General features: G+C 37.6%; 2 protein-coding genes across 4 annotated transcripts in view; one reads left to right on the forward strand and one right to left on the reverse strand.

Annotated features, from left to right (window-relative positions):
- LOC132012270 (filamin A-interacting protein 1-like) overlaps nucleotides 1-23,316 on the forward strand; it is a 49,536-nt gene extending 26,220 nt beyond the window's left edge. Inside the window, exons 2-3 of one of the 2 annotated variants that reach the window (XM_059392094.1) lie at nucleotides 704-3,476; nucleotides 20,138-23,316. In XM_059392094.1, coding sequence (XP_059248077.1) covers nucleotides 819-3,476; nucleotides 20,138-20,329 — 2,850 coding nt within the window. In that variant the 5' untranslated portion in view covers nucleotides 704-818 and the 3' untranslated portion in view covers nucleotides 20,330-23,316. Of the gene's footprint in view, nucleotides 1-703; nucleotides 4,068-20,137 lie in introns of those variants that run through there. The other variant, XM_059392093.1, reaches the window with a different exon arrangement.
- Nucleotides 1-25,057, reverse strand: part of CMSS1 (cms1 ribosomal small subunit homolog) — a 382,805-nt gene that overhangs the window by 351,962 nt on the left and 5,786 nt on the right. The window lies entirely within an intron of this gene.

A 25,057-nucleotide genomic window follows, 5' to 3' on the forward strand; every position in this document is an offset into this window, starting at 1 on the left:
TCAGTGAAGTGTATAATTTCTAAGCATTGTGAATAAAATTTCATCTCAATAAAGAATCAAGAAATTGAGTATCAAATGTAATGTGCCACATATTATAAAGGTTCAGGCAAAACATTTTATAAATGTAACCATAGCCACATTAATGAGAAAGGACAAGAGCAATAGCTGACACTTACCAAATGTTTACTTTGTGCCAGCACTATAAGAATCTTAGACAAATTATCTCATTTAATTTTCACAAATGGCCAGTGAAGTAATACAATTATTGCCTCCATTTTTCATATCAGGAAGCTGAAGCTCAAGGATGTTAAATAACTGCCCAGGTTAATTAGCTGGTAGAATACAGCCAGTATTGAAGCCAGGTCACCTTGAAACTCCGTTTTTTACAGCTTTCAGGCTAGACTGTCTACTGATTGTATTACACAAGCAATTTAAACAAAGTATTTTTACCTTTACTCTTCCACCAAGGCTCCTGGTGAACTACAACTATTACCAATCAACAAGGGGTGGGGGAGAGGGAGTAGTGAAAGCAAAAAAGCAAGATAACTGCTTATCAAGATTCTCCTCTCCAATCAAATTCAGGAATTCCTTTCCATATTCTGTATAGCTGATCAATCTTTTAAAATTATACAATTTTTTAATGACAGCTGATAAGTTACTAAAGCACCAATCACAAAATAGAATGCATTCTTCTATTTTTCAGATTAAAGAAGTTGATTGACCAAGAAACCAAGTCCCAGGAGAAGAAGGAGCAAGAAAAGGAAAAGAGGGTCACCGCCCTGAAACAGGAGCTGACCCAACTGAAGTCTTTTGCTTTGATGGTGGTGGACGAACAACAAAGGCTGACGGCACAGCTTGCCCTTCAAAGACAGAAAATCCAAGACCTAACCACAAGCGCAAAGGAAACACATGCTAAACTAGCCCTCGCTGAAACTCGAGTTCGGGAAGAAGAGCAGAAAGCAACCAGACTAGAGAAAGAACTGCAAACACAGACCACAAAGTTTGACCAGAACCAAGAAACAATTATGGCAAAGCTCACCAATGAGGACAGCCAAAATCGTCAGCTTCGACAAAAGCTGGCAGCACTTAGCCGGCAAATTGATGAGTTAGAAGAGACAAACAGGTCTTTACGAAAAGCAGAAGAGGAGCTGCAAGATATAAGAGAAAAAATCAACAAGGGAGAATATGGAAACTGTGGTATCATGGCTGAGGTGGAGGAGCTCAGGAAACGTGTGCTAGAAATGGAAGGGAAGGATGAAGAACTCATAAAAATGGAGGAGCAGTGCAGAGATCTCAATAAGAGGCTCGAAAAGGAAACATCTCAGAGTAAAGACTTCAAACTTGAGGTTGAAAAGCTCAATAAAAGAATTATGGCTCTGGACAAATTAGAAGATGCCTTCAACAAAAGCAAACAAGAATGTTACTCTCTGAAATGCAATTTAGAAAAAGAAAGGATGACCACAAAGCAGTTGTCTCAAGAACTGGAGAGTTTAAAAGTAAGAATCAAAGAGCTAGAAGCCATTGAAAGTCGGCTGGAAAAGACAGAATTCACCCTAAAAGAGGACTTAACTAAACTGAAAACATTAACTGTGATGCTGGTAGATGAAAGGAAAACAATGAGTGAAAAATTAAAGCAAACTGAAGATAAGTTACAAGCTGCTGCTTCTCAGCTTCAAATGGAGCAAAATAAAGTAGCAACAGTTACTGAGAAGTTAATTGAGGAAACAAAAAGGGCACTGAAGTCCAAAACTGATGTGGAAGAAAAAATGTACAGTGTCACCAAGGAGAGAGATGATCTAAAGAACAAACTAAAAGCAGAAGAAGAGAAAGGAAATGATCTCCTATCCAAAGTTAATCTATTGAAAAATAGGCTTCAATCATTGGAAGCAATTGAGAAAGATTTCCTAAAAAACAAATTAAATCAAGATTCTAGTAAGTCCACAACAGCATTACACCAAGAAAACAATAAGATTAAAGAACTCTCTCAAGAAGTGGAAAGACTGAGACTGAAGTTAAAGGATATGAAAGCCATTGAGGATGACCTTATGAAAACAGAAGATGAGTATGAGACTCTAGAACGAAGGTATGCTAATGAGCGAGATAAAGCTCAATTTTTATCTGAAGAGCTGGAACATGTTAAAATGGAACTTGAAAAGTACAAGTTAGCAGAAAAGACAGAGTCCAGCCATGAAGAGTGGCTTTTCAAAAGGCTTCAAGAAGAAGAAGCGAAGTCAGGGCACCTCTCAAGAGAAGTAGATGCACTGAAAGAGAAAATTCATGAATACATGGCAACTGAGGACCTCATATGTCATCTCCAGGGAGATCATTCGGTTCTACAAAAGAAACTCAATCAACAAGAAAACAGGAACAAAGATTTAGGAAGAGAGATTGAAAACCTCACTAAAGAGTTAGAGAGGTACCGGCATTTTAGTAAGAGCCTCAGGCCTAGTCTCAATGGAAGAATCACCTCTGACCCTCAAGTATTTTCTAAAGAAGTTCAGACAGAAGTAGCAGACAATGAGCCGCCCGATTACAAGAGTCTCATTCCTCTGGAACGAGCAGTCATCAATGGTCAGTTGTATGAAGAGAGTGAAGACCAGGAGGAGGACCCTAATGAGGAATCTGTGCTGTCCTTAAAATGCAATTCATCTTCTCCCTGTCCTGTTAACAGGAAGCTATGGATTCCTTGGATGAAATCGAAGGAGAGCCATCCTCAGAATGGAAAAATACAAACTAAACCCAATGGCAATTTCATGCAACCTGGAGATCTAGTCCTAAGCCACACGCCTGGGCAGCCACTTCATATAAAAGTTACTCCAGACCATATTCAAAACACAGCCACTCTTGAAATCACAAGTCCAACTACAGAGAGTGCTCACTCTTATACAAGCACTGCAGTGATACCAAACTGTGGCACCCCAAAGCAAAGGATAACCATCCTCCAAAATGCCTCCATAACACCGGTGAAATCCAAAATTTCTGCTGAAGGCCTCATGAATATAGAGCAAAATATGTCCCCAATTACTACGGCAACCTTTGCCAGAGCGCAGACCCCAGAGTCTTGTGGTTCTATAACTCCAGAAAGGACAATGTCACCTATTCAGGTTTTGGCTGTGACTGGTTCAGCAGGCTCTCCTGAGCAGGGACGTTCCCCAGAGCCAATAGAAATCAGTGCCAAGCATGCAATTTTCAGAGTCTCCCCTGACCGGCAATCATCGTGGCAGTTTCAACGTTCAAACAGCAACAGTTCAAGTGTGATAACTACTGAGGATAATAAAATCCACATTCACTTAGGAAGTCCTTACATGCAAGCTGTAGCCAGCCCCGTGAGACCTGCCAGCCCTTCAACGCCACCACAGGATAACCGAACTCAAGGCTTAACTAATGGGGCACTAAACAAAACAACCAATAAAGTCACCAGCAGTATTACTATTACACCAACAGCCACACCTCTTCCTCGACAATCACAAATTACAGTAAGTAATATATATAACTGACGACTCTCACCCTCATCCAGTCTATAGTGATATTGTTGCAAGGAACTCAATCCTTTTTAATTATCCCTCCACATCCCCCAAAAGACTGACTGAACTTGTTCTTTGGGAAGGTTTGTGCATGAACTATCCAAGAGTATCTGAAACTAACTAAGTGTTGCCTGCAATAGTCATATCAAGTGTGCACTTACTGTATATCTTTTCATTTACATACCTGTATGGAAGATATTTAGTCTACACTTGTATAAATACATTTTTATGTATTTCATTTTCCATAACTCACATTAATTTCACTGCAACTTGTCTTGATGAAATACCTTAACATTTTAAAGCAGTAAATAATGTTATTTTTACCATTGCTTGCTGAATTTTTTTTTTTTTTTGGTCATTTTGTGTTATATTTTTGCATGTATAATAGAATTTTACTTTCTGTTCATAAGGTCTATTAATTCTTCCTTAAAAACAAGTAGGACCGACTTCCCACCTCCCATTACAGTCAGCTTCTGATCACATGTTATTAGAGGAAGAGGAAGTGGTTCAAATAAATAAAATTTATGTTTCTTTGATTTTAAAGTGAACTGTAAGATCTCTCAGGGGCAAACTTAACTTCCAGTATCAGATGTATTTCAGTATCCCTGGTGCCCGGCAAAGTGCTTAGCACATATTAAGAACTTAATAAATGTTTACTGACACTAAGTGAATAAAATATTAAATAATTTGCTTTTATGAGCACATATAAGCTGATGGTGAAAGTAAAAATGAAATGTGACAGGAAGCCAGAAAAAGCACATTTGAAAACACAAGTTATCTTGATAATCAAGAGTTAACTGTATTTCTACTACAGGTGAAAACCCCCATAACGTATGTATTTGCATCTAAATATGAAATAAGCCACTATGATATATGCCCTTGAACACTGCTTCAAAGCAAAAATGTCATTCTTATTTTTCTTTCCTATCTCTTTTCTAAAATAGTTTGGATGATTTAAGGTAGATGCTTCCCACCTTGCTTGTAAATCAGCTATATTCAGAAGCTTACAATATAATTGCATTTCTCCCTACCTCTAAACAAGCAAATAAAAGCCAAAGATAGTTTTAAATACAAGTTATAGAAAAGGCATTTTTTTTTAAAAAATCATACATTATGTTAGTCGAGGAAAATTTAGACAAAAATTCAGACAAAATAGTTCATTACCAGTTTCCCTTTTTCCAACCTCATAAATGTTAATTTCTTTTGGTCAATTTTACTGCCAGCTACTAATTTTAAACACAATTCATTTAGACACCCAGGCAAACTGAAAATCTTGAGAAGTAAAAGAAATCTTCCACAATTATCCTCCTTTTCCCTGCAAAATCAATTTCATGATAGGAAAGCGAAGATTTGTTGACAGAAACACTTCCATGGTGATGAACTGCAACACCAATGCTGTGGGCTTGCATCATCATTAAATAAATTTGGATGAAAGCTGAGGCTGGTGATGAATGAGAAAGCTTCTGTTTAAACACATTTATCTTGGGAATCGGCAGTGACCCAACTGTATTACAAAATACATGATGGTCTAAAGGTTTTTCAAAACGATTTTTATTTATTTATTTTAAAAGGTTTTGTTTATTTGAGAAAGAGAGAGAGAATGAAGAGGGGGGGCTGGAAAGAGGCAGAGGGAGAAGGAGAAACAGAATCCTTACTGAACAGGGCTCTACCCTAGGATCCTGAGATTAGGATCTGAGCCCAAGGCAGATGCTTAACCAACTGAACCACATAGTTGCCCCAAAACTATTTTTATTTTTAAGTCACCGTGGGCTAGAATTTTAGAGGAAACTACATACTTAATTTAGCATTTTTCAAAGTAGACATTGATAATGCTATTGCATAAGATGACATTGTATAATAGTAGACATTGATAATGCTATTGCATAAGATGCCACCCAGCTGCTGAGGGGAGATCCATTCCTGGCTCACCTGTTAACTAACAGGGTTTGAAAAGCTCTGGGCTCTTCAATAGTTCAACCCTTTTGTAAGGATTCAATTTCTCATGTGAGCCAGAATAATTCTCTACAATAAAGTTAACACCATGGGATCTGTGCTCCATGATTACAATGCAAATTCTCATTTCATCACCTGCTCTAGGTATTTACTATAAATAGGCATCCCAAGTGATTAATGTTACTAGAAGTTTATTGGACTTTCAAGGAACTGAACCTCTTTAGAGGTTCCTCTACTGGGAGGGTTACTTCAGTATAATAATTCACATCACCATCAGAATTTAGGAACATTGTCATATTAATAACATATATAGATTATTAAAAGTGTTACTAATTAAAATTTATGGTAAGGACAGCACCATTTCTGGGGGGGAAAAAAAAGCATCTTCCCCTTTCCATAAAATCACACATTAAAAAGGAGCATCTTCCCATCACACATTCTAGACTTTTGGTCCTTAATTTCAAAATTAATTTTTTACTTAGTTTTTTCTAAAGATTTTATTTATTTATTTGACAGAGAGAGTGAGCACAAGGAGGGGAAGCAGGCTCCCCACTGAGCAGGGAGCTGGACATGGGGCTCAATCCCAGGACACTGGGATTGTGACCTGAGCTGAAGGCAGATGCTTAATCCAGGTACCCCTCAAAATTAAATTTTTATATCCTGTATATGTTTGAAAGGTTATAGAACTTTCTTTTTCATTTGTATATAATCACAGAAAAACCTTGAAAGCTAGGAAGGAGGAAGGAAGTGACATTGGAAAATCTTCAGATGAGATATGTAAGGGTGGAAATTTGTTTTCTTGAAAGAAGGAGGCCAATGAGAGACTCACAGAAGACAGTTTTTATATACATCTGATAAAATATCTTTCATTTTATATGAAGTCCCAGCTTCAGAACCAATTTTCATTTTTACTCAGTCCCCTATCTCTTTAAATTTTTAAGTTGCAGCATCCTTCCACAGATTTAAATGATTTTCCATATTCTTCTGTCCTTTTAAGAACAAAGGCAAAATTTCCCCTAAGGATGCCTCTGTTCCCTGGGGGCAATGGCAAAAATAAAATCATCACCCTTACTAGGACAATGTGAATTACTATAGTTGGAACTTTACATATAAGGGAAGGTCTCTGTACATTCAAGATAATGACAGGATTACATAAATATACTCAGAAGGTCTCCACAACTATAGTTCACAATGCCAAGACATTAAGACAAATATTCATGACACCCAAAGGATAAAAATTAGGTTGCACTATAAGATGGTCATAAAAGGGGTATTTCATTAAAAACTTTTTTAAACTTGGAGCCTAAGCATTTAATGATCTTTAATGAATTAGAATTCCGGACAAAAACATGTTTTTGGTAGCTTCTTTGATCCTGAATCTTTACAGAGTGAGTCTCCTTTGAAACTTATTAGATAAAGGCAGGGAACGATCTTTATAACAACATTCTATTTCCCTAAGCCTTGGTTTCTGTTATTGTTTTGCCCTCCAAAAATCATTTTGTTTTGCAATCCTAAGAAAAAACAATCAGGCAAAAATGTATGCCCCAAACATTAAGATCTGTGTTTCTCAAAGTAAAATCCAAGATACATGTATGAGAATCTCGATGGTCCTATAAGGGTAGGACCCGGGAAGCTGCACAAATACCTCTGCTGATTAGTATGTATTCTAAAGTAGGAATTCCACTGTTTTAGAAATTTCCACATTGATAAACATTAGCAAACGTGTTCTGACAGTAGCCCTGCTCTATCAGAATGAATTATACCAGTCCAAGGAATTGTGACTATTCTGCTTTCTAGTGGCTGGCATAACAAACAGAAAGCTCATTTCCCAGATTTTCTTTTTACTCAGAAGAAAAGCTTAATAAAAACTACCATTTATAAGGTGGAAAAGTTCCTACTTTTACAACTGTACCAAAGCATAGATGCCTGAATCTTTAGCTGAGCAGTAGCAGGCTGTCTGGCACCTACAAGATGTTCTTCCCTCAGATCCAGGGCCCCCCAAAGGCCTACAGCATTTCTTGGGAATGGTCCAGAAACACACTAAAGACAGCAGTTTGGATGAACCAAAACAAAGGACTCCATTCACCTTAGGCCACAGTGGAGCAAATGCCAAGAAAGAGCAAAGAAGATAAGTGGTTCAATAAAGTCCCCAATCTCAAACCTCCTCTAATTCATTTTCATTTAGATTGAACTCCAAATCCCTTCCTTTCCAATGGATGGACCCTTCCACTGTGCAGTGAAATATATCAAAGCAGGCATGCCCTCAAGGCAATACTGTAGGGTAAGGAATCCTTAGGGAGTCCAACCAGTTAAGTACTTTATCATTTGATAATGAATTTTAACCCTGTTCATATGGTAGCATATATAAATTTGTCAACATTCCATCAGAACACTAGTTTTTATACTTAAAATGGTGGCATAGGGACACCTGGGTGGCTCAGTCGATTAAGCGTCTGCCTTGGCTCAGGTCATGATCCAAGGGCCTGGGATCAAGTCCGGAGTCAGGGTCCTTGCTCAGCAGGCAACCTGCTTCTCCCTCTGCCTACCACCCCCCCTGCTTGTGCATGCTCTCTCTCTCCCTGACAAATAAATAAATAAAAACCTTTTAAAAAAAATGGTGCCATAAAAATGTACTCTGGGCTACAGTCAGCTATCCTAGGTATAATCTTCTTTACTTGTAGCTTCATTTTAAAATTTCACTTTTTTTTAAAAAATAAAATTATTGATCAAGAAAAATAAAATTTGTCTGATGAAGGCAATTTTTGAAAGCTTTTTTAGCTTTCTTATTTTAGTAAGTTCCTTTTCCCCCCATAGCCAAATGGTCATGTATGATATTTTTGTAATATCATCTAGGATTTTTTTTTTGCCTCTGAGTTCTATTTTGCTTTTGAAGGCCTAGTCATCTTTGCATAACTAACAGTGTATACAGGCTCTAAAGACCTACAAAGGCTGTTTCACTTTGCATCCTCTAGGCCTCTGGAAAGGTGGAATGGGTTCCCTAAGTGACATGCCACTCATATACCTCAGTGACACGCATTGTGTGTTTTCTTCAAAGCACCACATGGACACAACTGGTTAATCTACTGACCATGACATACCAAACTGCCTACCTTCTACCTGACACGGGGGCAGGTAGGGAGATAAAAGATTCACTCACCCTGAAGAGTTTATTATTCTGAGCAAAGGAAGAGACGAGAAAGAAAAGAGGAGTAGATAATATTTAATCAAGTGCAAACTAAATTCACACAGTAAACTAGAGATTAAGCAGGACTACTGTAGATTAACAAGGCTTCATAGAGCAAATGAGGCTTGAAATAGGTCAAAGAAAGATTTAGAGAAGTGGAGGGATGGGGTCAGAGGGAATATTTGAAGCCAGCAAACAAGTTCAGGTTCCAGTTCATGCCCTTCCCAGCCAACTATGGGGCCCTAGAAAAGTTACTTAATTTTTGTGAAATAAAGAGAACTGGACTTGGTGATCTCTAAGATCATATCTAGTTCTAACTTCCAGTGATTTCTGAATTCTCTCCCTTTTTAAATTGCTTAAAATTCCTTTGGGAAATAAGGCAGGGCATAAATAAACCGATTATCTGCAGAGTTTCCTTTTAGAAATTAAATTTCTGGGGCGCCGGGCTGATTCAATCAGTTAAGTGGCTGCCTTCAGCTCACATCATGATCCTAGGTTCCTGGGATCGAACCCTGCATTGGGCTCTCTACTCAGTGGAGAGCCTGCTTCTCCCTCTCCCTCTGCCTCCCACTCTGCCTACTTGTGCTCTCTCTCTCTGTCAAATAAACAAATTAATAAATAAATCTTTAAAAAAAAAAAGAAATTAAATTTCTTCTTCCTCATTTTCCTACTTGTAGGTGTCCTAACTACTAGATGGTCTCCAAAGATGTCTTTTCTTCTTCTTCTTCTTTTTTTTTTTTTTAAGATTTTGTTCATTCACTTGAGAGAGAGAGACAGCACAAGCAATGAGAGGCAGAGGGAAAGGGAGAAGCAGACTCCCCACTGAGCTGGGAGCCTGAAGTGGGGTTTGATCCCAGTACCTGGAAATCATGACCCGAGCAGGAGGCAGCTGCTTAACCATCTGCGCCACCCAGGTGCCCTGTGTTTTCTATGAATTAGTCTTTTAGTCTTCAACATATCAGCTCTTTTCTTATTAGAGCAAACCTTCTCAACCTCAGGACTATTGACAGTTTGGATCTGATGATTCTTCGTTGTAGAGGGATGTTCTATGCACTCCAGGATGTCTAGGAGCATTCTTGGCTTCTACCAACCAGATGCCAAGCAGCATCCTCCAACTGTGACAAACAAAAATGGCTCCTGATGGCCAAATGTTCTCTGGGGGGTAAAATCACCTCCATTTGAGAACCACTGCAATAGAGAGATGGACTAACTAACTATAAGCCAGTTCCTTTTTTACAGGACTTGCTGGTGGGAAAAAAATCTAGCAGCTCATTTGAAAATTACGTCTGTTATATAGAGATGAAAATCTTGAATCTGACTAAACATAAGCCTCAAAGCAACTTTAAAAATCTGCACTGAAGACTTGAGTTACATAAGGATTGTTTCCACTAATTTGACAGACTGGCCCAAAGCATGTGTGTATTTGACATTTATTTTTGTGTTAATATATTGTACCTTTGTTTCTTTCAATACCATATTATAAACTTGAGTTTTCCGATGAGCTTTGCATTTCTCACATGCCTTCAAGAGAAGTAAAGTGTAGAGAACCAATCATGTTTGCCTAAGTGGGTGAAAAGTCAGTTTTAGGAGGATGCCCATGATCTTAAGAGATAACCCTTCACTGTTCAGCCCTTTCCAAAGAGTCCTCTATGAGAAGTTTCAATTCTCTCTGTAGTAGCTTATAACCACTAGAGGCACAAATGTCTTCTATTAGAATACAAGCTTTCTTCATTCTTCAACAAATCAGCTACAAGAATGAACCAACCAACATTTATAAAGCTCCTAATATTACTCATTGCTGTATAAGGCAGTTATGCAAGTGTCTAGGGTGGGAACTGAAGACTACCTTAAAAGGTAATTAAGATCATAACATAGGGAAGGAATTCTATAGATAGTAAGTACTATAGGAATTTGGAGGAGGAGCCCATTACTATAGGGGCAAGGTTTGGGGGTTAGGTTTCAGAAACAGATGAGAGATGAGGAAGAATATGATAAAGAGAGGATAAGAGGTGTTCCAGGGAAATGCCTACAAGAGCAGAGATGTGATGGCAGATAGAAAAGGAAAAAAAAACCAATGTTCATGGAATAAAGAGCAGCACAGTATGGCTGCAGATGAGAGGGCTAGAGCAGGGGGTAAGACTTGAAGGGTTTGGTCCTGTTAGATTCTGAAGGGCCTTGAATATAATGTTAGGGAGCATTCTATCACACCTCAGAGAAGTGAGATAATGGAAACAACTAATTCTTTATACACTTATTTCACAACAACCCTATAAAGTAGGTATCTTCACAATTTTAGAGATAAAAAAATTTTAATTGTGAGATGTAAGGAAAATTGCTTCAGGTTGTTCTGTTAGTATGTGATAAGAATGAGACATTATAACACAAATCTTGTCCATTCTCTTTCCATAGAAACATACTGAGAAGCTACCGCAGTGTAAGTGGAAAGCACAATAAATTGCATTTGAACCTCTCCATTACCTCAACTTACAGGTTGCCTAACATTACATCCTTGTCTCAAAAGTCTGCCACTTTAGCCAGAACACTTGGAGTGTCCCTAAATATGCACAGGACTTTCCCCTACCTCCTCCCCACTGTTCTACATGGATAATTTTCTCTTCTCTCATCAAGTGACTCACACTGAAAAGTCTGGCTCAAGCCTTACCTTTTCTGAAAACTTCCATGATCACCACAGTCCAGAGGGATCTGATTCCCCATCCAACTCCTCCCATTTCCCTGAGGTTACTGTTAGGGGAATAAGTAATTATGAATGTGAGAGGCCACACCTTACATAAATGGGCAGGCATGGGGAAGACGGACTTGGGGATGTGCTGTGGATAGGACATGGGAGAAAGCAAGAGCAAGGAGAAGCACAGTTTCTCATCATCAGGAAAATGTCAGGCATGCAGAAAGAGCGTGGAGTATGAGGTACCTGCAAAGCAACAGAAGTGAACAAAAATGATCCACAGAGGAAGCATCACAACCATGCACATCAAAGCTCATAAGAAAGTAGGTGCCTTGATAGTCTGAATAGTGATCCAACACTTCCAGAAAACACAATCAAAAGATCAAAGTCTAGCCACCGTAGATAAGCACCACCAACTTAGCCCAGAGGTAGTGGGACTTCTGCTATCACAGAAGACTAGAAAATCTTCCTGGATGGTATACCCTAGTTTAGGATTTCCATTTCTCAAGCAACATGATATCTTAAAAGGAAAGAATGATGATCCCAGAATCATCTTAAAGGGAAAAAAAAAAAAAGGGAAGAAGACGCGCTATTTATCCTCCCAGGTCAGTGGGAAAAGTATTAGGGTTCAACCTTGTCAGTCTCTAAATTCCGCTTCCAATTCAGGATTAAATCACTGTAAACCACAAATAAAATTGACATTTTAGAGAAAGTCTTCAAGTTGGTCTTCAATGTATCTCTTGTAAACAATTAAATACGTAAAAATACTTGCTTCGATGCAGCCACTCTTCAAACAACCTACAATTCCTCAAGAACAAATTACAGCCCTTCATTATTAGTGAGCTGACTGCTCACTGCTTCCTCCTTCTCTTAAAAAGAACTATCCCTTTTCTGTTCTTTGCCTTTTAATGCTGTTCTTACGTGAATTCATTGATATTAGGCTTCAGAAAATTACAGTTTTATAGAAAGAGGAGTTAATTGTGCAATAAAAATAGTGACAGATCCCCAAAAGGCCCATAACATAAACATTTAAACACCTAACAATACCTTCAGAGTAACAAGGAGAGGGTCAAAGGGTAACATCTCAGTGAAAAAGGATGACACCTCTCATAGTGACAGGAATAGGCAACACGATTCTTTTTATATACAACTTTTTTTCTAATTATAAGATTAATACATATTTATTATAAAAATTTTGGAAAATATAAATGTCAGGGCTGCTGATTTTAGCTTCTAAGAAGGGTAATGAAAGGACGAGGGAGAACAATGGACAATTATTACTATTTTAATAGGCTAACCTATCAACTATGGCCCTATTCCAGGTTTTCTCAGACTGCCAATGAGGAAGGAAATGTGCTGGGGGTGGGGGGGGAGCATCCTGTAATTACTGAACGCCCATGTGCCTAAGACTCGCAGATCCCCCCACAGAATATAAGTTTACGTAATCTGTCTGCTCAGTCTAGAGACAATGGCAGAGGGGCCAGCCTGGTCACTGGAGGACAGGGACAGGATTTCCCTTCCCCCTGCTAGCTAATCAGTGCCTGGATAACAATTCAGTCACGATGCATCCTTCAAGAACTGGGAAGAAATGCCTCCAGTAGGGCTCTGCTCTCAGAACTAGTTACATTCTTATCAGAAAGATTGGTGGCCTTGTGGAGGGGCAGAGCAGGATGGAGGGTGGTGGGGATGGGCATGCGAGCACAGAATAGGGCCCAATAAAACTCACTTCTCAGGCTCTGGGAAAGGAATATAAAATTATCTGTCGCAGAAGAGATTGGCCTGTGAAAAGGAATTACATTTTTCCCTTAGGTTCTCAGCCACTTGAATGGTATTGACAATTTCTCTCATGATGATTCTTAAAACAAGATCTCTCAAGTTTTCAATGCCTACCAAACAGGTCCACATGGAAGGTCCAGCTACACTTCAAACTTGGCCTCTGCCCACACCCCACTGCACTGCTGCTTTTGGGTTGCTCTTTGTCTTCCTTCTGACGATGGTCCACTATATTACTTGTTCCAAGGTTCAACACCCAGGAGCAGCCATTTTCCACTTTTCTGCCTACTTCCCCAATCTAGTCAGCCACTCTGCCCTAGTATTTCTTTCTCTGCCCTCCCCCCTTTTATTTGTGCTACTACTCCCCAAATCCAGACCTCAGTACAGATGGTAATGTAAGGCAGTTAATCTATTGCATTTAACCCCTTACATCTCTAATCCAATCTTCACTCCTGTTGCTAGTGATCTTTCTACAATACCTTCCTAATCATGGTAATTCTCCAGTCCTCTCCACGCCCCCACCACCAAAAACAGCACTTACTTCACACTGACATTACGGAGTATCCAAAGAGCAAGCAATCTATCAGGCCTCCCTCTTTTGACTCAACTCCCTTTGAAACTGGGCAACCTCTGTATCCTCACCAAAACACGGTACTGACCATCCTCCCACATACCATTGAACTTTCTTGCCTTGTATCTTGCTCCTGTTATTCCTAGGGCTAGAAGCTTATTCTATTGAAACCTTAACTCCTATCTCAAATGCCAATTCCTCTGGAAAGCCTTCCTTATTTTTCACAATCATCCTTAGAGTTTCCAAAATACTTCTGTTTGTACCTCTATTATAGCACTTTATTTTGCCTTTTTTTTTTATAATTATTAGTTATCCCTCCTATACTGTAATCTCTTGAGAGCAAGAATCTACTATCATTTATTTTTGAAACTCCTGTATCAATGTTTCTCAAATGCAGTCACTGACCACCTTTGTAAGAATCACTCAGGACTCTACAAATTTCCACATGCCTAGACCTCTAAAAACCAATGCAAGAAATCCGCATTTTAAACAATCTACCTGGTTCATTCTTGGGCTTATAAAGTTAAAAAACCACTGTACTACATTACCTAGGACTTAAATACTGCTGGCAGTAGGTGTTCTACAAAGGCTCATGAGGTTAACAACGTATCTGGTGGCCATAGCTGGTTTGCATTTGTTCTTCTCATAGACTCACAGTGTTAGGGCCAAAGGACTTCATTTCATTTTTCAATTAAAAGATAGCAAAAGAGAAAAAAGTAGAAAATAGTATGTTTTCAGGCACTCTAAAAAAGATGACGATCAGACCAAGTAGGATAAAGAAGGAAAACGTTGTGCAAAGAGATCCTTTTTCTGGATCAGAATTGCTCAGAAACATGGCCCAGTAAACACAGCACCCACTTGGTCGGCTGCCTCAACTCCCATGCTTGCTAACATGTCTCCCATAATTAATTGGAGAGGGTAAATCAGAAAAACAAGAAAGATAAAATAACCAAAGAAAATAAGTTATGATTACAATCAGGAAATATGCACCTTAAGAACAAATGTAAGGAAAAAGACAAAGTTCTTAACGTTAATATTAGTAAGAACAAACGCTTCTCTGATGGGCCAGGGTCTTTCCTACTCCCCAAAGAACATTAAAGTAGTCATCTAATTCCCAGATAAGTATTACAGATGAGGAAACTGAAGTCTGAAGAGCTAAATGCCTTGCCTGAGGACACAAAGCTAGTTGGTGCCAGTACCAGAATGCACACCCAAGTCTACCTGGCATCACAGCCTCTGCTCTAACTGCTAACTCAAGGTTGTTGTAAAAGGTAAGCCTGTGAACAACTGAAAACACTTAAATGGGTGCAAATGAAGAAATGAGAAAGAAGGGGTGGGAAGAGTACCAAAAAAGAAAACCAAACAAAACATCTGAGGTAAAAATCTGATAAATGAATAAAAAGAAAAGAGGATGGGGCGCCTGGCTAGCTTAGTCATTAGAGCATGTGACTCTTTGTATTGGGGTTTTACGTTTGAGCACATATTAGATGTAGAAATTACTTAAAAAAAAATCTTAAAAGAAAAAAGGGAAAAGAAAGGGGACAAACAAGGAAGACAATAGCTCAAGGTTACTATATTTTATTTTAGCATACTATTTCTATATGTGATGCTACGTGGGTACTAAATGGAAGTAACTGGGTTAGGAAGGATTTTTGAAAACTATATTTCAGTGTTTATTCTTGGATTGTCCTCAGTGCCCATGGTGTAATTACCACAGAGAGGTTGGATGTAACTAGGTACAACCATAAACCATATTACATCATAAAATAAATGCATCAATTTTCTCTAACCTCCTCAGAAACTAGACAATGCTTTAATAGAAATAATAGCACTGCAACTCTGTTTAAAACCAAATGTCTTCTCACAGGAGGTTAAAAGGAATGAGCGAATCCAACTACAGAGTTTCCTTTTTAAGGAACACTTACCATATAAAACTGTAAAATCTACAGCGATAAAGTTTTATTGTATAATGAGGAAGTTCTGAGAAAATCAAGAGAAAAAAACCAAAGCAGCTTATGAAACTCTAGGATATCTGCCAGATTCATTATCTGTCTTTTCCATTTTTTTCTTCTTTATACAAATTAGTAGTGATTTACCAAACAATACAAAAGACAAAATAAATAAATGCAATAATATTTGAAAGTTTTTTTCCAGTTTATCATTTCCTCCTTTTCATCACCACATCTATCATAATAACTTATACACTTTCCCATTAAAAAGAGATAAAAACAAAAATACAAAATATTGTTATTCTGATAACACAGCTGGGTTTTTGAGGGAGTCAGGCAGCACTGAATCTGCCCCCACCCTGCATCACCCCAATAACCACATATCAAAATTATAGGAGGTCTTTGGGAGCCTTGAGTCTTTCAATCTGTAGAGCAAAAGGTGTCCTGAGGGGTTGTGCAGTCCTTGGAGTCAGGAACACTCCCAAGGGAACACTGTTTTCTTAGACAATATGTTGCCAATACATCTCCAGAAAGTTCAAAGCACTTACAAAATTAATTTCATTTACAGAAAAGGGAACATCCTAACTCCAGCTGTCTAACTAGGATCTAATAGCTTCCCCATAAATGCTGATTTTGTTCTGGTATGCTTTCAGATGTTTATCTTCCATGATAATATGAAAGAGCACAAGCACCCAGTTGAAATTGGGCTACATAATTAAGACTTCAAATAAAACTGAAAACATTTTCACCTTTCTGCACTTCTTTTGGTCAGAAAGGCTCAGTATCATTTAATGACTTGTTGTAACCAGGGAATCTTTTAGATTGCTTGGTTTCTTTTTAGGAACTATGGACCAAATAAGCCAACATTTTAAAACCAATGCCTCTGCCTCACTGAATTTGGCATCCTTCAGACCCGTTATCCATTCCAAATCCCAATCTCCACGTTGAACTGAGTTAAACATAAAAAAAAAAAAAAAAAAAAAAAAAATTCTTTTCTTCTATGAATGAGCTTTCCAACTAGCTTAACCTCCTCCAAGACATCTGCTTTCTGATGAAACCCAGGAGCCTCCAACTCTGAGTAGAACATTTACTGTGTGGTCTTAAAACAGACATATGCATAGATTCCGCCTACAATATGCACTCCAAATTTGGATAAAACTGTCCTGGAGCTATTTGACATAATGTTCTATAAAAATGATCCAAGAGATGACACATCTTAAAGCTCCATACCTCATTTACTGAAACATGTCCAAGTATAAAATTCATACAGGAAAAAAAATAAAGCAAACCATAGCATCATTTTTAAGATCAGTGAACGACATTTAGGACTGTTCTAATAAAATAACTAGCCTTTGCTGCCATCTAGAGGTCAAAACTATGTAGTGAAATCAGAGTTTAAAAAGTTGGCTTGCACTATTGATGGGTCTAGAAACAAGGGGAGCTCAGTAACTTCCTGACAACTGACCCCCACAACGACCATCATGCCAAACCACACTGTCTTCACCAAAGCATAACAATATAGCTTAAAACAAACAAGCCCCATCAATATTGTGTTCCATACGAAATGGTTTATCACTGGGCTTTTAGTTCTGAATAACCTGTTGTGTTCATTAAAAACTCACATGCTCATATCCTACACTCCTAAACAATCAGAGTCAGTTGGTTCTAAGACGGGATGTAGACACCCACAGTATTTTAAAAGCCCCACAGGTTGATCAAAACCGTTGAAATCTCCCACACCCAGGCAGGCCAGAGTTCAAGATGAAAGAAAGTATGCAAGTGTGGGAGAGTTGGGGAGGAGGGGCAAAGGGACGAGAGAGAGAAACCTAAGCCCACTCCACACAAAGCCCAGAGCCTCACAAGGGGCTGCATCTCAGGACCCTGAGATCACCACCTTAGCAGAAACCAAGAGTTGGATGCTTAATCAGTGGCGCCACCTAGCCGCCCCCTGCAGATTTTATTTTTAAGTAATTTTTAAGTAAACCCAATGCAGAACTCGAAATTACAACCCTGAGATCAAGAGTCCAATGCTCCACCAATGAGTCAGCCAGGCACTACACAACTTTAAACTTACTTCTAAAAGAGGTTCAACTATCGCAGTGTTTCTCACAGTATGGCAGGCTGACCACCTGACTCACCCTGAGAGTTTATTTAAAATGAAGATGTCTAGGCCCATCCAAAGATAGATGAGTTATAATTTCTAGGGGGAAGGCCCAGGAATCTACAATTTAAAAAGGATTTCAAAAGACTTTTGTACAATAGGAGAACCCATCTAAATCTTGACAAAGTTAAAGGACATTGCAGAAACCTATCTTAGAAAGGCTATTATTAAGCCTATAATGACAAGATAGGATAACTTCAATTAGTCCATCACTGATTTCAGTTGCAGGTGCTACTACTTGTGGTTGGGAAAATATGGTTGATATTCACATAAACGTTTTGATCTCTGAAGTATTTCCCACTTTTTAAAATCTCTTAATATAATTTAGTGTTGCTTTTTCTAACTGTATACTTATTGTAGAAAATGTAGAAAATATAGAAAATAGAAGAAAAATAAAAAACACCTATAACTTCACCAGTTACTTACTGACAGCACTGGCATATTTTCTCCTCAAACATACATAGTTAAAGCACATATATAGATTTTAATCCTGCTTTTAACATTACTAAACAAGCATTTCCCTATTTCTTCAAAAGCATTAAAACATATACTTTCAGGTGATTATAGTGTAATTTATAGTATAAACTTTTGTTATAAATAATTTAAAAATGAATAGCCTTGCCTACATCTCTGATTATTTCCTAGAAAAGATTCCTAGCAATAAAATCAGTGATACACAGAGTTTGAATTTTAGGTATCTTGATACACTCCACCAAACTATTATTGGTAATAGTATTACCAATAGGTAATAATATTAGCAGGTAATATTAGATTCCCTATCTAGGCCCAGTCTACAGTCCCATTACAGTAATAATATTGTAATCATCACTGAGGTCACCCATCTCACCAAACCCTTACTGGGCACTGAGTTTTATTTATTTATTTTTTAAAGGTTCTGCCTATTTGAGAGGTAAAAATGTTAAAATGAGCATTTCAGCACTGAAGATGAGACCTTGAGGACAGGCTGAAAGGTAGTAATACCATATAGATAAGGAGGAGACTGAAAGAGTATGTTGATACTCTGATATGTATCTCACTTGTTATTTTTAGGATTAAGTATTTAAAAAAATGTCAGTAATACAAAAGTCCAAAAACTTTTCTAGCAATCCTCACATTTTTAGCTAAGTCTATGTACCATTTATCTGAAAATCTAAATACAGTTGCTTTGAAAGTTAAAGGGCATTTTCAGTAACTAAATGTTTACATAAAGAGACTTAACTGAACTTTATCAGTACAATAAAAACATGGAAACAAATTTCTGTAGAAACAAAAATAATATAAGAAGGGTTCCCATAAAAACAGTATTAGTAATCCATCATGAAAACTGCAATGCATTTTCAAAAGATTTATATTTTTGAGCTCATAGGAGAGAAAGGATGATGCAACCAAAGAGGGGGGAAATATCATCACCAGCAACTATGGATTATAATGGGAGAACTACAGTTAGCTGATAACTTTTTCCCATCTCTTTACCAACAAGTACTCTTATCCAAGAGTATTTTTCCTTAATAAATGAAAATAAGAGTGTATTTTTTAAGTGAATGTATACTCAATCATACTCTTTCACACTCCACAATACACTCTCCCAGTCCAGATCATTCAACTTATCTGTGACTCCTCTCTTACTCTTCATATGTTAACAGGGAGTAAATATTAATACAATTCTACCTCCACAAGTTTTCTCCCCCAGACTTTGTCCTTCCTACTCACCCCACGATCCCCTCCAGCATGTATCGTCTATAGAATCAGGTACAATTTTCCCTATCTAGGCCCAGTCTACAGTCCCATTTCATCTATCAAATACAACCTAATTTGAAATCACTCCATTTCTTAACCGTGTCTGACTTCCTATCTCAGGGACCCTGCCAAAAATATTCCCTCATTCTGCTGCTGAAAGTATTCCTTTACCCTAGAATGCCCTCCCATTCCTGCTATCAAAAATCCTAAGTCTTCAGAGGCCCAAATCAAATGCTACTTTCTTCATGAAACTCTCTTAGACCCCTTGGTTGAAATTAACCTTTCTTTGACAATCTCAGGACGCTTTGAGATTAATTTGGGACACTCCTCTTGTTTACTTCCCACTATACTATGAGTGCCAAAAAGCAATTTACCTCTGCATTTAGTGCCATCTACTGTTCAGAGCCTTGCACACAGCACACACTCAACACATGTTGACAGAATTGCTTTTCTAATTTTTTTTCTTCAACATGAGAGTCTTTAATCTGATGTATCCCTAGAACCTAGTGCTTCCAAAGAAGCCAAATCCTCTAAACTAAACAATGTCAGCTGCTCCACCAACTATACTATTAACTACCTTTTGTTCTTCTGTTTAATTCAAGATCAAGAAGGTATGCAAGCAGAGAATCCCAACACGGATCCCTAAAACAAAATCTACAGGCAACACTAAACTTTTCCCTAAAGCTCCCCCAGGGCTTATGGATAAGCCCAGTCACTACACTGGCTGTGGGAAGCTACACATCATAAGAACTGTCACCTCTAACACTTTTCTCCACATGGGAGGGAAAAGGTAAGTCATGCCAATGCATTATCTGGATTCACCCACTTACAGAAATATCCAGAAAACTAAAATTACCAGTATGAAGGCCAAAGAGGAAAGGTCATCTCTCTAAGAAATGGTGAAGCAGCAAAATGACGAACAGTTCATTCACAGGTTGCTGGACCTGGTGAATAGCATCCTGAAAGAGCAGCATATCTGCATTTATTGTACCTATATGTGTGTATATGCATATACACACGAACAGGCCAAATCCTTCCAATTCCTCATTCTACTTACAATCCAGCCCAAAGCTGGACCATCTCTCTATCATTAGCACGGGATAGGACTGAATTCATGAGACCAACTGACAAGTTTTCTGGTGATCTCAGAAGTAAGTCTTTCATTTCACAGAACTTTGTTGAATCATATTTTGCTAAGAAGATATGCTAGAAAGAATTCCTAATCAACTTCAAAAAAATCAGATCATTTCCATCAAAATGGCAGGACAATTAAAATCACACTTTAAGGTCTAAAACGGATTTCTTTACACTAGAAGAAAATTCTTAGTACAAGGAAGAAAGGAACCAAAAAATGAGTAATAGACGAATACAACCTTTCTGTGATGGACCTGATAATTACTGGTATGATATGCACACTTGACCGCTGACACTTAGACTTCTGTGTCACTTGTAGGAGGTTGCCCCTCCTATATATGCCAGGCCATAGAATCATATTGCTAGGCTTATTACAAAAACTATTTTAGATGGATATTTCTGCTTTCTAAAGCAATCAGGATATTTAAGAGTCAAAGGTCAAGAATACAGAAATCTTTTAGGGAGAAAGGAATCACTGTCCTAGGTGTTTAAAAAAAAAAAAAAGATAATTTATCATCTCATCAGACATTCTTTAATGACATCACTTCAATGTATCAGTGCTATAGAAAAACAGTTGATTCAGCAAGACTCAAATTCCAATCCTAGCTTTTTACTCATTTGACAATGAGCTTGGAATTCAACAGTCTGAGCCTTGAGTTTCTCATATGTAAAACAGGACAACTTAATAATTCTTCAGGTTCCTTCCAGTTCTGATTAACCATGACTGAATTCAACCAGTCATCTACAAGGTGGGACTCAGGCCTCTGGCAGTACTAAGCTAAAGTAATCCTTTTCATCACACTTACAGCTCTCTCACTGAGGTAAAAGAAAGGTATGTCTATAATTTAGTGTGGACAGAGCAACACAATAATGTTACAAGACAAGGCATTTTTGACATGAGACACAGTTATATTGTGTAAAGCTTCAGTGTAAAAAAAAAAAACCTATGAAGAGCATGATGCAAGGTTCTCTGTGATCCTGTACTGAGAACTGGAGACAAGATCCTGGAAGAAATCCTGGAAGGACAGTGCTTTAGCAAGCTATCCTGGGACGGAGCCAGCAAAGTAGGAGCAAAGGAACTGCCATTCTCCACACTCATCCAGCCCGGCCTGCTTCCATGTACTTGTGTCATTATACAAATAACCGTGGACTCACTCCAGTTTTAAGGAGGAGGAGAAGGAGCTGCAAGTCTGAGTATCACTGAACAAAGAAGTCAAAGAGAGGGATGATGTGCAGCAGTCCCAACAGACGAGTAACAGAGGAAGAAGTGAGGGGAGGTCAGGTGAATTATAAGCCTGAAATGGAAAAGTCTAAGTTGAAAAGTTGTCAGACAAAGAGTGGGAAGAAGCTTAAAAAATATATATATAGTAATGGAATTCTAACACAAACATACAGGAGAAACAGTTCAAAAGGAAGTGCAGGGTGGTAACAGGTAAATGGTGCAGTTGGAAAATGTGTAGGATACTTAGTGTTGTGCCTGCAATATGAAGGTAATGTTAAATGAACAGAGGATGAATGAATGACAGAGAAGAGGACCATTCAGTCAAGACATAAGTGAGAAAATTGCTAAGAGATAGCACTGGTATATAGTTACAGTGAAAAAAAGCAGTTACGCTATGTGACTGACATTCAAGACTGATAATTAAGCTAATGGAAAGAAAAAACACTGGAACTCCTGTAGTAGAAACCAAACAGACTGAAAAGAAGCATAAAACAGGAGAAACAAGCATGAAATACTCCCAGAAAAACAAAAGACACTGGGAACATTTTTACCTTGAAAAGGAGCACAAAATATGTTGTATGTTGGATATTTTAAAATTGTCTTTTCCTAGGTTAGGAGACTTCTTCAAGTGTTTTCATGCCGAGCTGGCATAAATTCAGGAGAAGAAAAAAAAAGAGAAAGATATTGTACAAAGTACTAAAAAAGAGTCAGAAAATAGCGAAATTTCTTTGGCAAGCAGCAGAAATCCATATTTAAATGGTAACCATTCTAATCCCAATAAGACAGAAGTCTTTAAAATAACAAAGTTTATTTTAAAGACGATTACCAACCAAAACCATACTTATTTTAAAGCAATATGTAATAAATGCAATAAAAATGCATAAGTAGCTCAGAACTGGGAATACTATTTGGGGTTTAACAAAATGGTGTTTGAGCTGTAACACAACTGAAACATAAAGAATCCTGTTTCCTGAGAATAATTCTATTTCTGCAGAAATGTGACCTCTCTGAAAAACAATAAAAATAAAAGAAGCTATCCTAATTCTGGAGTTACTTTACTAAGTTTTTAAAAGAAAGCAGATAAAAATCCAAGTGAAGAAAAACAAATCCAAATTGTAAAAAGAACTTTAATAACCTGATTTGTTTATGCTGGAGGGTTTCCTCAGCCCTTCATTTATTTAGCTTTGGTGATTTCTGAACTAATCTCCTTTTAACTACTTGGAATAAAGTATCTGGTTTTTAACAGAAATGTGACTGATCTAATATATGACTGATAATGATGGGCTAAGTAGTGGAGTATCTGACGTAAAATGTAGTTCTCTCTGGGATATGTTTCAAATTCCCACTCTAGGGGACATACCTGGGGCAGGGGTGTATGCAAACTGCACGCCACAGATCAAATTCAGCCCTGTTTGTTTTTGTATGTCCTGCAAGTTAAGAATAGTATTTACATTTTTAAATAGTAGGAAAAAAATCAGATAATAAATATTTTACAAAATGTGAAAATTACACGAAATTCAATTTTCATTGTCCATAGGTAAAGTTTTATTGGAACACAGCCACACTCATTTGTTTACATATTTATTATGTATGCTTGCTTTTATGCAGAGTTGAGTAGTTGTGACAGTGACTGGAAAGCCTAAAATATTTACTATCTGGTTTTTTACAAAAAAAGTTTCTGATCTCTGGTCAAGTGTGAATTAGACTAGCAAGGAACTCAGGAACAAGAGCTTAATCAACATTAAAAAAAACAGTAATAATTTAAGAACTAAGAATTCTTTGAAAGCTGATGAAAACAGGGAAACTATATTTCAAGCTGTTTGTGACACATTTAGTAAGATGTATAAATCTATGAATGCACTAAAGTGTTCAACTAAAGAACATCTGATAAGAACAGGTCAAAGGATTTGTGCCACAAAATACTGTTGCCATTGAATCTGAGAGGGGAAATGGAAGTATTTCTAAGCCTTCCAAATTCCTGGTCTTTTTCAAGAGATTCATAGACATTTAGCAGAACTATAGCAGAACTACTGTGCACGTTTGGGTAAAGATGTATAAATTTGTACTTTTAAACACTTAAAATTGTTGTCAAGAACCACATGTTTAATCACTTGTAAGAATTACTGAAATTGTATAAATAAAGTAAAAGTAGTCCATGAAGGTTATCTGTGGGTCCATTTGTTACACAGTCTTCAAGTACAGAACACTGACTATTGATGCAACATGTGCTCTTTCTTCTTCTCTTCCTCTCACGTTTTAAAATTTATCCTGTCCCTGTTTTTGTCCTTGAACATCTTTTCTTTTTTTAAAGATCTTGTTTATTTATTTGACACAGAGATAGAGTCAGTGAGAGACAGGAAAGAAGCAGAGAGTGTGGGAGAGGGAGAAGCAGGCTTCCTGCTGAGCATAGGGCCCGATGCGGGGCTCGACCCCAGGACCCTAGCTAGGATCATGACCTGAGCTGAAGGCAAGATGCTTAACAACTCAGCCACCCAGGCATCCCTCTTGAACATCTGTCAAAATAATACTACTTGCATTTTGGTTGAACCACACTGATGTATAAATTCCACAATGAAAGCATATGTTTCATCCTCTAATCCACCAGTGTCTAAAGTAAGGCTAAGCATGAGAGTTCAATAAATAATTTTGAAGTTGATTTTCTGTTGTATGTCATTAAAATGTACTACAAATATTCCAAGTCTGAATTCTATATGCAGAGACAATGTTTTACTACTACTTTACATCTACTATGCATGGCTTCCTATAGGTAAAATTAATACTGTAAAGGTCTAACTCTGGTATAAGAAGAGGGGAAGAAACCAAACACTTGAATTATTCAGGTTTAAAAGATCCAAGGCATTCCCCTACTTCATCGTTTCTAGGAGGAATTCAGCATAGATAAAGCAATGTGATTTGAAGATGATATAAAACAATACAAGAACAACGACAAAAACTTTTAAATGCTCATTTCAGCAATCTCAAACAAAATGACCAATTACATTGATTCTAAGTAACAAAAGCTGTCACCACAAAGAATTATCAGCTCATTATAAAGCAAAAGTCTGTTTTCCTCTTTCAAAACAAAATTTATAAAACTAAATTCAAATATGGTTAGAATAAAAGGTTAGTATACAGTTATACAACAAGGATTTTCAATGTATTTTCA

The sequence above is a fragment of the Mustela nigripes genome, chromosome 2, assembly GCF_022355385.1.
Source record: "Mustela nigripes isolate SB6536 chromosome 2, MUSNIG.SB6536, whole genome shotgun sequence".
In the NCBI taxonomy this organism is placed as follows: Eukaryota; Metazoa; Chordata; class Mammalia; order Carnivora; family Mustelidae; genus Mustela; species Mustela nigripes.